We start from the raw sequence: 13,189 nt of genomic DNA on the forward strand, positions 1-13,189 counted from the left end.
GAAACTTTCAACTGTACTCGTACTTCTCTTTCTAAACAATTGTTACAAAGGACTCTTACGTACGTTGGCGTCTGCGAACTCGCGAAACATTGCAACACCTAGGAATGTTACTTTTTTACAGACAATATTCACGAGGTTATATCGTTATTCTACATCTGGGTGCACGATCGTTTTCCACTTTATGGGTCATGGTTGAAGTTTTTTTTAAATTTCATATGTTCTTTTCAACGACAGGTGTAGGCTTATGAACGTCTTGTTTGTCTGCACTTCGAGTTAAAATCTACATTTATACATTTCAATAAGGGCCAGATAATGAAGAATATCACATCCATATTATAGAACATGCAAATTAAGGTAACTTCTCAAGCACAGCGTGCAATCGAAGAAGTTATGACAATGAGAGTGCAAGCATAGTCAGTATATGTGCAACATGCAGTGTTAGGTATCATTCGTCATGCAGACATGCAGCAATCATGGACACACAACGAATTTTCGTAGTGTGTTCGAAAAAAAATGTTAACCAAACATTTTCATTATGTACAAATTACAGATGTTATAAAATTCCATGGCCGTATTTTGGCCACAGAATTGTAGAATTTAGTCACTTGTTATACAAATTGATACTACACTGGACGTTGAATAAAATTATTTTTTTTTTCAAATTTCTTTTGATTCTCGTTGAATATATAGGCCTATGGCAGTCGTAAAGTTATAATAGAAATTTACGGAGCTAGTGATTGAATTACTCTGAATTTGTTTCTTAGTCAAATTTTTAAATTAATTTTAACATAGAAATTTGTATTATTTTAATTCAAAATTCTAAACCACACACACACACACAGTTATTCCATGGAAAAAAGCTTTCACCTCGAGTATAGTTGTATATACAGAGTGAACCGTAAGTAATGTCATTAATTTCAGGGGGTTATTCTTTGAGAAATTTCAAACAAAAAAGTTTAATTCAAATGTGCTCGTTTTTGCTTCCTTTTCGAAATACGAGTAAAAATTGTTTTATAAGAAACATTTCATAGCGTGTTTTGGGAACACCATTGATTTAATTTCCAATATGCTCAGTCAGTTTAAGAGAGCAGTGTATTATGATAATAAATTATGGAAAGAATTTCAGTTTTGTCCTTTAAATATGCAGAAACTTGCTCCGAGTAAATGTAACTTTTCGTTCTGAAAAGGAATCTTATACTGTTACATTTGTTCGGATCAAATTTCTGCATACTTAAAAGACAAAACTAAAATTCTTTGAATCATTCATTATCATAATACACCGCTGTCTTAAATTTTCTGAGCATATTGGGAATTAAATCAATGGCTTTCCCAAAACACGTTATGAAATGTTTCATATCAAACAATTTTTTTTCTAGAAAAGGAAGCAAGAACGAGCAAAATTATATTAAACTTTTTTGTTTGAAATATCTCAAAGAATAACCCCCTGAAATTAATAACATTACTTACGGTTCACCCTATGTGCAGATGTTAGTGCAGATTCTCACACTGTACGAGAGAAACTAGAACCTTAAATAATTGATGATATTCCCACGTAGGAACATATATATATATATATATATATATATATATATATATATATATATATATATGCCACATTTCACATAAGAGTGATCCTTATGTAAGCGAATGATGGTCATGTTTTTTTTATCTTAGGTTTATTTCATAATCGCTTTAACTGCGAGATCATATCACGATTGTTTGTTAGCAATCATACATTGGCTATAATTTTGCTGCCATCTACTGTTTGCACATCGGCCATATTGAGGCCTAATGTGCACTCCGAATTGTGTGGAATGAATGAGGATGAGGGTGCACCAGCACACCGGCCGCATGTGACCCCTCACCCGCCTACCCAATGGGCGCCTCCTACCCTTCCCCGCTTAAGTTCATCCGCCAAGGTGACCAAGCAGCACAGGAGCCATTCCAACGATCCTTCCAAGACGTTGAAGCATCTTTGGAAGTGCTCTTAAGGAATGAATCCTGGCAGAGATATTGCGGAAGGCTGGGAACCCAGAAACGGTTGCGGAGAGGACGTCCCCTCCCGTAAACGGGTGAAGACATGCGTCTCGACCTGAGAGTATCTATTGAATGAGATGAGAAAGATGAATGATATGATATGAAATCTAAATTCTTTTTCTACACGGGAGGCTAAGGGAAAATGGACAGTGGCAATGAAAATTCTAACCCGTCATTTGTCTAAGTGACTGTGGAAAACCACGGAAAAACCACAGTCATGTTGGTCGGTCCGGGAATCCAACCACGGACCTCCCGAATGCGATACGCATGAAACAACTCGCTTGGTTAAAATTGGAAATAGGAAACGATATGAAATTTGTCTTTGAAATAGCTGTTTGTAGTGTATTCTGAACTGTAATCAAGGTAACCACACCAAAAGTAATTAAGCGTTGTGAAAATTTTGTTCAGACGCCCAACCAATCAAGAGATTTTCTGTATAGTTTGTGTCATGTTTAGAAAACTTTCAGAGGACGTGCTGAAGGTAATGAAACCATCACTAATTCATCTTCATGGACTACAAGAAACCCATATAATTTAATGTGGGTGTATTATGTCTTTAAGTAATACGACGTTGCCACTTCTTATGAATGACTGTCATGTCAAGCTTGTATGCGCTCACAAGCAAACATTCTGATGGGGGCAGTTAAAAAAGTTTTTTTTTTCTTCCATTATGTTAATAATGTGAAAAGAAGTGCTTATACAAATTTTGGCCACTCAACCGAAATTACGAGGCCGTCCAGAAAGTGATTTTCCCTGGGGCCGTTTATAGAAAAAAATCATAATTGCATGGGAATATTTATTAAAACAGATACAGCAATTGTTGAGCTGTTTGTCAACATATCCCCCACTGGAATTGCGACATTTGTCATACCATAGGATCAGTTTTTGTAATCCTTGTGTCGTAGAAGTAAGCGCCTGGGATCGGAATTAGCGTTTGACAACCATCTGCACCTCTCTGTCGATCCCACGATATGACAGATGTCTCAATTCCGGTGGGGAATACGTATGTTGAAAAATAGTTCAACAATTTCTGTGTCTGTTTCGATAATTTTTTTCCAATGAAATTGTGTTTTCTTTATGTTAACGGTCCCTGCCGAACTTATTTTTTACGTTCCTTGTAATTGCGGTCGAGTGACCCTAATTTGTATACGCACTTATTTTGATATTATTAACATGGCGAAAGAAAAAAAAAACTTTTTTATCTACCCCATCAGAATGTTTGCTTGTTAACAAAAAATAAGGTAAGACGGAGAGAAGTGGCAACTCCGTGAGAGCAAGATCACTGCAGGTGTCTACCTTACTCCAGTATCAAATGAATAAAGATGATGTTTAAAAAAAAAAGGACTTTTTTTTTTAAACATGGCACATACTATATAGGGCTATCATTATTTACAATAAAACTGACTATAAAATAATTTAAAGTGCAAAGTACAGCATACAGTAGATTCTGTATCTCGTGACGGGAAAATTGGGTTAACTACTGTGACATGAATGCGGAAATATCTAATGTTTTGGACTTATATATAGATTTTAATATCAGTGAACGTAAAGACACATAAATTTATTTATTCAATACGTTACCAAGACTAGAGGAAAGCTATTGATAATTAACCGATCAAACAGATTGACTAAGTTTATCTTTGCTTGTCTTTCCTTATGATAGAGCTGATGCAAATTTTCGAAATACTGAATACTTCTACATCTATACACGGTGAAAGTACCCGAAAATGTCACATCACTTTGAACAACATGGAAATCTTAAATCGTTTTGGTAATCACATTATAAAAAACAGCCAAAATGCTTAATGGGACACATTTTATTGTTGTGAGTGGACACATATACGGGCATCAGGTTGTCTCCACTTTTGAAATGGGAGGCATATTTTTGCCATTCTTTCTCGTTTACACAAGGATCACACTTGTACGACTATGTTTAAAGTAGCCTACTGACATCCAACACACAAAGCAAAACATAGATACTTACACTAGAAATAAAATAAAGCACATGACAACTATACCACAAGCCACAAAACAATGGAATACATAATTATGAAGCAGTAGTATAAATACTAAAGTCCTATGTTAAAAAGAAATACATTTCTTATAAAATCGATAAGAGTAGCTACGCCATCATAAAGCAGTGGTACATGTGGTTATATTCAGTATTGAAATAGCTAATTTTTTATACATTCATGTAAGGTTACAGAGCGATTTTTAATCGGGAGTACAACATTCCTCATACCCTGTGAAATCCGCTACGTCTCTTTGATTCACAATTTCCTCGCTCCATTATTACCACATGAATATGCATGTAAACAATACATATGGTACTGAACAATCTTATACTCATATGTTTGTTCTATATTGTTTCGTAATAAATAATTAATTACTACCTTGAATAATGTAGGTTTACATAATAACATAATAATGATAAAAAATATAATAATAATAATAATAATAATAATAATAATAATATAGTAATATACTTATTTATGGCTTTTAAGGAACCCGGAGGTTCATTGCCGCCCTCACATAAGCCCGCTATCGGTCCCTATCCTGTGCAAGATTAATCCAGTCTCTTTCATCATATCCCACCTCCCTCAAATCCATTTTAATATTATCCTCCCATGTACGTCTCCGCCTCCCCAAAGGTCTTTTTTCCTCTGGCCTCCCAACTATTTATGCATTTCTGGATTCGTCCATACGTGCTACACGCCCTGTCCATCTCAAACATCTGGATTTAATGTTCCTAATTATGTCAAGTGAAGAATACAATGCGTGCAGCTCTGCGGTCTGTAACTTTCTCCATTCTCCTGTAACTACTGTACATCCCTCTTAGCCCCAAATATTTTCCTAAGCACTTATTCTCAAATACCCTAATTTCTGTTCCTCTCTCAAAGTGAGAGTCCAAGTTTTCACAACCATAAAGAACAACCGGTAATATAACTGTTTTATAAATTTTAACTTTCAGATTTTTTTACAGCAAACTAAATGACAAAAGCTTCTCAACCGAATAATAACACGCATTTCCCATATTTATTCTGCATTTAATTCCCTCCCGAGTGTCATTTATATTTGTTACTGTTGCTCCAAGATATTTGATTTTTTTCACATCTTCGAAGGATAAATTTCCAATTTTTATATTTCCATTTCGTATAATATTCTGGTCACGAGACAATCATATAGGCCTATTTTCTCATTTTGGGATTTACTACCAAATCTATCGCTTTGCTTGCTTCAAATAAAATTTCCATGCTTTCCCTAATCGTTCGTGGATTTTCCCCTAACATATTCACGTCATCCACATAGACAAGAAGCTGATGTAACCTGTTCAATTCCAAACCCTCTTTGTTATCCTGGACGTTTCTAATGGCATATTCTAGAGCGAAGTTAAAAAGTAAAGGTGATAGTGCATCTCCTTGCTTTAGCCTGCAGTGAATTGGAAAAGCATCGGACAGAAACTGGCTTATACGGACTCTGCTGTACGTTTCACTCAGACACATTTTAATTAATCGAACTAGTTTCTTCGGAATACCAACATCTATAAGAATATTATATAAAACTTCCCTCTTAACAGAGTCATATGCCTTTTAAAAATCTGTGAATAATTGATGTACTGTACCCTTATACTCCCATTTTTCTCCAATATCTGTCGAATACAAAAAAATCTGATCATTAGTCGATCTATAATAATAATAATAATAATAATAATAATAATAATAATAATAATAATAATAATTTATTATTATTACTATTATTATTATTATTATTATTATTATTATTATAATTGCCGGCGTTTTCCCACATCACAGTGTTATATACTGTCGTACCCATTGGACACAAATTTGCAGTGTGAGCTACATTGTCGGACAGGTGGCAGGCCTATCTCGAATGATGGTGGTGGTGGTGGTGGTGATGGTGATGGTGGTGGTGGCGGCGGTGGTGGCGGTGGCGGTGGTGGTGGTGGTGGTGGTGGTGGTGGTGGTGGTGGTGGTGGCGGTGGTGGCGGCATTTTATTCGCAGACCGTGTAAGCAATGGAGTGACATCAGGCATTATAATATAAATATAGATGTCTTGAACCATGAAGAAGAAGAAGAAAAATAAGAAGAATCAACACAGAATTCGCTATATAAAATGTTATTGCCATTCATAATCTCTAGCAATAGTTATGTTATTACCATGAACGTGTATACTGAGTTCGTAACGTCAAGTACTTTCAGGATACGATATCGAGTATTATAATTGACGGTAATGGCGGAACCAGTTCTCACTTATTAGAACACAGTCAATAGAAATGAAATTTATGAGAGCTGTAAAATATATTCAAAATCAATTGCATAACACATCCACTAACTTAAGTGTGCGCGGAACAATTTTATAGTTTTGTTTTGTTTTCATAGTCTTGACACGCCTCTATGGCAACGTAACACATTTCCTGTCCCCTTAAGAAGGTACATGGGCGATAAGACAGTGTAAAAGATCATATGTCAGAGCTCAAAGTGGCTTGACCGTAAAGAATAACAGGAGGTCGGAAGAACCGTCATTTGAAAAAGGGGGAGAAGTTTAAAATAATGGAAAAGTCGGTCCCCTGTGACTTGTGTTTGATGAGGGTCAAAGTTGAATATAAATACTGTAAGTATCGAATTTATTCTTACCGACGTACAACAAATGTTCCTCCAGATGTGCTCAATTTTAACAAAGTGAGATTTCGCCTGACCTGTCAGAACAAATTCAGCATTATCTGCTGAGGAAAATCAGGACGAAGATTGGGAAGGATAGGTACGTCTTGTGTGATGCAGAAGGTAGATTGTTTTCGAGAAAATTGCTAAGGTTTTTCGGAATAGTTATCGTTTATTCTGCTCATTATGCAATGTCTCAATAGTTCTGTTATTGTATAGGCCTATTACTCACATGAATCTGCGTTCGTATTGTTTCGTACAATTGAAGACTGCAATTTAAAACCATAATTTTAGAAGGATAACAATTTCTGTTTTCTTTTCATACAGATATCAAGTCGAAGTGAATAGCCAGCTTCCGTTTCCGTCTCTTACCGCTTTACATGCAGGATGATAGTTACTTATTACAAAAATTACGAAATCCGAGTCAGTGCCCATGTTGAAAAAGAACTTTCCAAGAAGTTTCGTTTAAAAGTCTTACCAATAGCCTGAATTACTTCTAAATTACATATAGTATCTTCCGTTCACACAAAATGGTATTAAATTGTAACAAAACTAACGTAATTCAATTTAAATCCTGTCCAAATTCAACGTCGCAAATTTCTAGCGCAATAATTAACAATAGATCCCTATGAGAAACAACAACAACCAAATTTCTTGGCTTAAAAATCGATAATGTATTAAATTGGAAAAATCATATTAAAGAAATTATCCCCAAACTAAATTCAGGTTGTTTTGCTATTAGATCTATGCAAAAGATAGTAAATATCAATACCTTAAAAATAATATAGGCCTACTTTGCATTCTTCCACTCGGTAATGAGTTTTGGAATAATATTCTGGGGAAATTCCACAGATAGTAACAGTATATTTCTATTACAAAAAAGAGTAATTAGAATAATAGTAGATGCCAAATCTAGGGAATCTTGTAGGACTATTTTCAAAAAACTACAATTAATAATGCCCATGGCTTGTCAGTATATCTTTTCATTAATAATTTTCCTCGTATGTAATCGTGAAAACTTTGTAACTAATTAAACAGTTCATAGCATAAATACATATCAAAAATGACTTTCATACTCCATCGGCAAGTCTGTCGTGCTATCAAAGAGTGTGTTATATGGCAGTAAAAAATTTTAATAGCCTCCCTATCGATATAAAAAATGAAACTCAAAACATAAAATTATTTAGGGCCAAATTAAAGAAGTACCTAATTTCTCACGCCTTCTATTCTGTAGGCGAATTCATGACATCCAATAACACTTCATGAAATTGATACTAAAACTTTGTATTGTACTAGTAGACATATTGTAAATCTCGTCTGTATATATTTCATCTAGACTGCGACTATAAATTAAGACTTTATAATAGTATTAAGTTTTTTGACTTGTTCCATATTCTACCTGTAAGCAATGTATGAATACTATGGAATGTTAATAAATACAATACAATACAATGCGGAATTATATAGCTTCTGACGTTTATTACAACTGAATATTTGTTTCATTTGTTTTTTCAAGAGCTGACACTGTAACTGCAGTATTCCATTAATATTTGTTCACGTTAATCAACCGCAGTAGTTGAAGAGCAATTATTGAATTACTAATCTTAACCTAAACTGTTACGATTGGTTCACAATAAACCGGGGACGAAAACGAGAACGAGAACGAGAACTGAAATATTGTTAAATAAATGTATTTAAATGTGAGTATTCACAATTAACGAAAAGTCTACCGGAGCCCAGGGATGGGAACGTGAAAATTAATTGTGAATGGTTACATTTAAATACATTTATTTTAACAATATTTCCGTTCTCATTCTCGTTTTCGTTTTCGGTTTATTGTGTACCAGCCTTCAACATGAAATCACTATAACGCGTTTCTAAAATATGTTGTAACTCCGTAATTATGAATATGATCCCATTAATTCATTTACATTTTTCGTTCCAAATAACCTCAGGAATCACCTCCATAAACGGGTGGAGAACTTCGTAAATCATGCTGTATAAAAATCGCTTCTGAAGCTTAAATAAAACATAGAGGCAAACTACGTGTTACTGTCAATTTCCTAAGATTCCAAGGGATATATGCGTACAAAAAAAATATAGTTTGGCCTTTTTTTCTGTAAAAACTCAGATCTAGTGTCCCGTAAGAGTACACTTTGTTTTAATGCATTATTATGATTAGGATATTATTTAGTTTACTTCATACCGTTCATCAGATATATTTAAATCTTACAGCAAATTGTATTTATCCTAATTTCATCACTGTTTGCATATTAAACATAATGACCGGGATTTGCTGACATTTCCTGTCAGTTTTCCTCTTCCTGTACCTCCTCCTAATCTGTCGGAGAGAATTTTTCTCCGCTCCACCGATCCTTCGCCATATAACGCAGAAATCCTGCATGGAAATATCACATGTACTTCGGTACATTGCTATAATATGATATGCATATATAATCACTTAGTGATTTAAGACGGCACTCATTCCGTCGGATCCCGGCCACTTAGTCACTCGTAATGAGTGTACCTCTGCACATTAGTGTGTTGACATTGTCACTCTGTCACACATCTGTGACACGATGCGACAGGCTTGCCACTAAAGGAAAAACTAAGAGGTGGAGCTTAAACTGAAAGGATTCAATCCGGCATCGGCATTCGAATCCGGTGTGGCTTAGTGGATAGAGCGTCAGCACGTAGAGCTGAAAACCCGGGTTCGAATCCCGGTGCCGGAGAGAATTTTTCTCCACTCCACCGATCCTTCATCATATGATAACGCAGAATTCCTGTATGGAAATATCATATGTACTTTGGCACATCAACCTTCAAAACGTTCTAATTTCCTAGTACATTTTCATCAATGCAAGAAATTCAAAACATAACCTCTTCTCACTGATGACCAATCGTTGCTTCCTTCCTTCTATTTTATCTCAGTTTTCGTTTGCACTCAATTGTATTTTCCTCATCTTCTAAAATTAGTTTCATTCTATGCAACTAAATATTTACTGTATATTTCTAACATGTACCACTGCTATGAAGGCGTCAGATTTTGCTACATCCTGATGTAAGACGAGAAATTATATTCATACTGTTGAATGTGTTTGATTTTATATTTCTGTAGAAAGAATATAATGAGTAATTTTGTATTAAGGCTGCTGTTGAACATATTTACAAGCAGCATTCAGTAACATGAACTTCATTCAGCTTACAAATAAGGCATGCTATAAAACCATGCATCTCTCTGCATCGTAATTTAAATAAATAGCTGAGAGAACAAGTCTGGTTGCATAATATTTCAATTTGCAGTCTGTGAATGAGATCATGTTGGAGGTCTTGTGTATTAACATAAACACAAATACCTTTCCCTCTGCGTAATAGGAAATGATAAATTACACCACACAATAGCGTGATTTACTAAGTCCATTGTTTTAAGATAATTTCGAATTCATTTATTTGAGATAATTAATTCTTAAGAAGAAACTGTATCGTCTATTTAAACATGTGAAAGTTTTAAATAATACTTTTCATTTAATAAGTCTGTTGACTGCAAGTTAAGGCTGGTTCACAATAAACTGGGAACGGAAACAACAACGAGAACGAGAACGGAAATATTGTTAAAATAAATGTATTTAAATGTGAGCATTCACAATTAACGAGAATTTACCGGAGCCCGGGAACGGGAACGTGAAAATTAATTATGAATGCTCACATTTAAATACACTTATTTTAACAATGTTTCTCATTCTCGTTGTCGTTCCCGTTACCGATTTATTGTGGACCAACCTTTAGTATGTTTTTGTTACGTACTTTGGCATGCTACATACTATCACGTGATACTGTGGTGTAACTTGTTGAGGTGAAGAGAATTTTTGTAAGAAGAGCACATTTTTTGTTAATATTAATTCCACACATATAATCATCACAACATAATGGCATAAGCACCGATTTCTTTAAGTTAGAATATTACTGCTGTTATCCGAGCTTAAAAATGAAAAATTAATGGAAATTAATATTAGTAGGTTACTTAACACATTTAAATAGTGATCATCTTGTGTCTATGTTTCTATTGCCTTTAATTATTAAAAGCCTTCTGGAATTAAGTCATTTTTAACGTTAAAAGATTTAAAGACAACGTTTGTGGTATGAAACTGTCAACAATTTAAGTACAGGATTTATTAAGTCATATGACCCTTTATAAAATATTTTGTGTGAGAATTAATTTACAAATTTAAGTAGAATAAAATAAATAATAGGAAGTTTGTTGTTGAAAGAGTGATAAAAATTGGCTTCAGTTACAATAACGTTATTTTCCTTGCAAAAATTTGGTGTTATTCCAGAGTATGAAATGATACAGAACGCAGCAAACAAGACTTGACCCTGGAAATGTGCTTGTTACCTCGCTCGCCATCAGGAATTAATAAGCAAGGAGGCATAGTGATTCCAGTCTGCGGTGAGACGCAACTGGATTCAGATTAACAGACAGTTGTCAACTTCGTTGGTATTCCCACAACGAGAGGCCGTAGTCGTAAAAAATAGCGAGCACGTTACCAGGGTCAAGTTTTGTTTGCCGCGCTCTGTACAATAAAGCAATGCACCGTTTCCACATCACTTCTACTCTGTAAATAAAATACGTTATATTTGGAAATGATGGATTCATTATTAATTTATAGGCATAACAATATCCGGATATTTTCCTAAAGATGATCATTACAAAAGCTTAATATCTCTTTACATACATTTAACATTAACATTATTCTAATGGAGGGGAGATGTTAAGCAATTTTAAGTCTCTTCAAAGTGAGAATCAATGGCATCGCTGTTACATTTTAAGGATTTAGATTTCACAAGCACACAAAGACTCCCTTCGGAAGGGAGAGTTATACGAACCTCTCTAAGTGATTATTGGCGTGCCTCTTCTGCTCCTCCGTACCGTGTTGCGTTTGTCTGAGAAGTTTCTTCATCTCTCGATGGTTCTCTTTGCATTGCTGTTTCAGAGATTCGAAGTCTAACCACTCTGCGATGTCGGACGGCAGTGGAACACCGTTATCGAGGATTTGGAATGTCACATTTCGGAATGAATAAATGTCACCCCCTAGTTCATCTTCAGATGTATCAGATTCTGTGCTCGACATCTTTGCCCGTTCAATGTCTTTCCTGAAACTTTCGAGGAAGTCTCGCACTATTTTCTTCTGGCGTAAAAACTCGCAGTCACGTAAGTCTTTGTCTGCGCCGTATATGAGTTGGATGAAATGGATGCCATCGGTGAGCTGACGTAGCTTGACAGACTCTCTGCAACAAAAGAAACAAAGACTCATAAGAGGCTGAATATTGTGTTACAATAATGTTACGAGAGCCGGATTTGCGTTGAAAATGCGTGTTTCATGTAATAGCTATTCTGTAGCGTATGAAAAAGTGGTATTCTGTGAAAATTATATTTTTACCAATGGTTTTACATCGAGCCTGTTATGTAATGAGTGACAACATCGAGGTTTCTTTTATGGAAAATGTTATGTTGATGTATCTTCATATTTTCACAAGAAAATGCATATTCTTATAGATAATTTCTACTTTAAAAGTCATTTGTGGCGTAAGTCCATGCGGAAGGGTGAGTCAACAAATCTGTAACGAAATCTTTCACTTAAGGAGGGAGGTGCACCATTGGCTTCCAAAAATTTAGTGAAATTCATTTTTATAGATCTCAGCTACTATAAAAGCTAACTGAACTAAACCTTTCATGTTTCATATAGGTACATACATTACACTTTATAAAACACTGTTCAGAATATTAAAATAGCTAATAATTACATGTAAAAATAACATCAAATTTGCATATTTTTTTACAACCGTAAAACATTTACATAATAAAATCAACAATTAATTAAATTTCTCATAATTCTTTTACTGGAATGTTTTAAGAGGTTACGTACAGGTTACAGCAGTAACATTTTGGAAATATTTAACATTTTTTCCTCCATTACTGTATCTTGTACAATAATGAAAATTAGTATATGTAAAACATTGTCCTTCTGCTATATGAAAAAAATATTTTTACGATTTAAAAAAAATGATTTACATTTTTGTTTTCAAAATTCAGTTCACTGTGCAGTGATGAGGCTTTTCCCACATAACTAAAAAACTATCCAACATTCTGTGATGAAATATTTTGTGTGTATTTATGCATGTCATATCTACAATATGATGCAAGATCACTTTTCTACCTTTGATAGATTGCCTGATAAAAAATAAATTCATTTTAAAAAATAGTCAAATATGAGTACTTTTTTCTAACACAATATATATATATATAATTTATTAAGGAATGTGCTTGAAAGAGCATGATATTGTAAACATGAGTTTCAGCAATAAAATAAAAGAGAGAGAATATGAAAAAGTGTCCACACCTGTGGAGTAACGGTCAGCGCGTCTGGCTGCGAAACCAGGTGGCCCGGGTTCGAATCCCGGTCGGGGCAAGTTA

At 34.6% G+C, this 13,189-nt stretch overlaps 1 protein-coding gene across 3 annotated transcripts in view; it reads right to left on the reverse strand.

Moving 5' to 3' along the window:
* LOC138715126 (uncharacterized) overlaps positions 1-13,189 on the reverse strand; it is a 175,434-nt gene that overhangs the window by 105,430 nt on the left and 56,815 nt on the right. For all 3 annotated transcript variants that reach the window (XM_069847664.1, XM_069847666.1, XM_069847665.1), the window contains exon 2: positions 11,602-12,003. In XM_069847664.1, coding sequence (XP_069703765.1) covers positions 11,602-12,003 — 402 coding nt within the window. The remainder of the gene's footprint in view (positions 1-11,601; positions 12,004-13,189) is intronic.

This window comes from Periplaneta americana, chromosome 15 (genome assembly GCF_040183065.1).
Source record: "Periplaneta americana isolate PAMFEO1 chromosome 15, P.americana_PAMFEO1_priV1, whole genome shotgun sequence".
Taxonomy (NCBI): Eukaryota; Metazoa; Arthropoda; class Insecta; order Blattodea; family Blattidae; genus Periplaneta; species Periplaneta americana.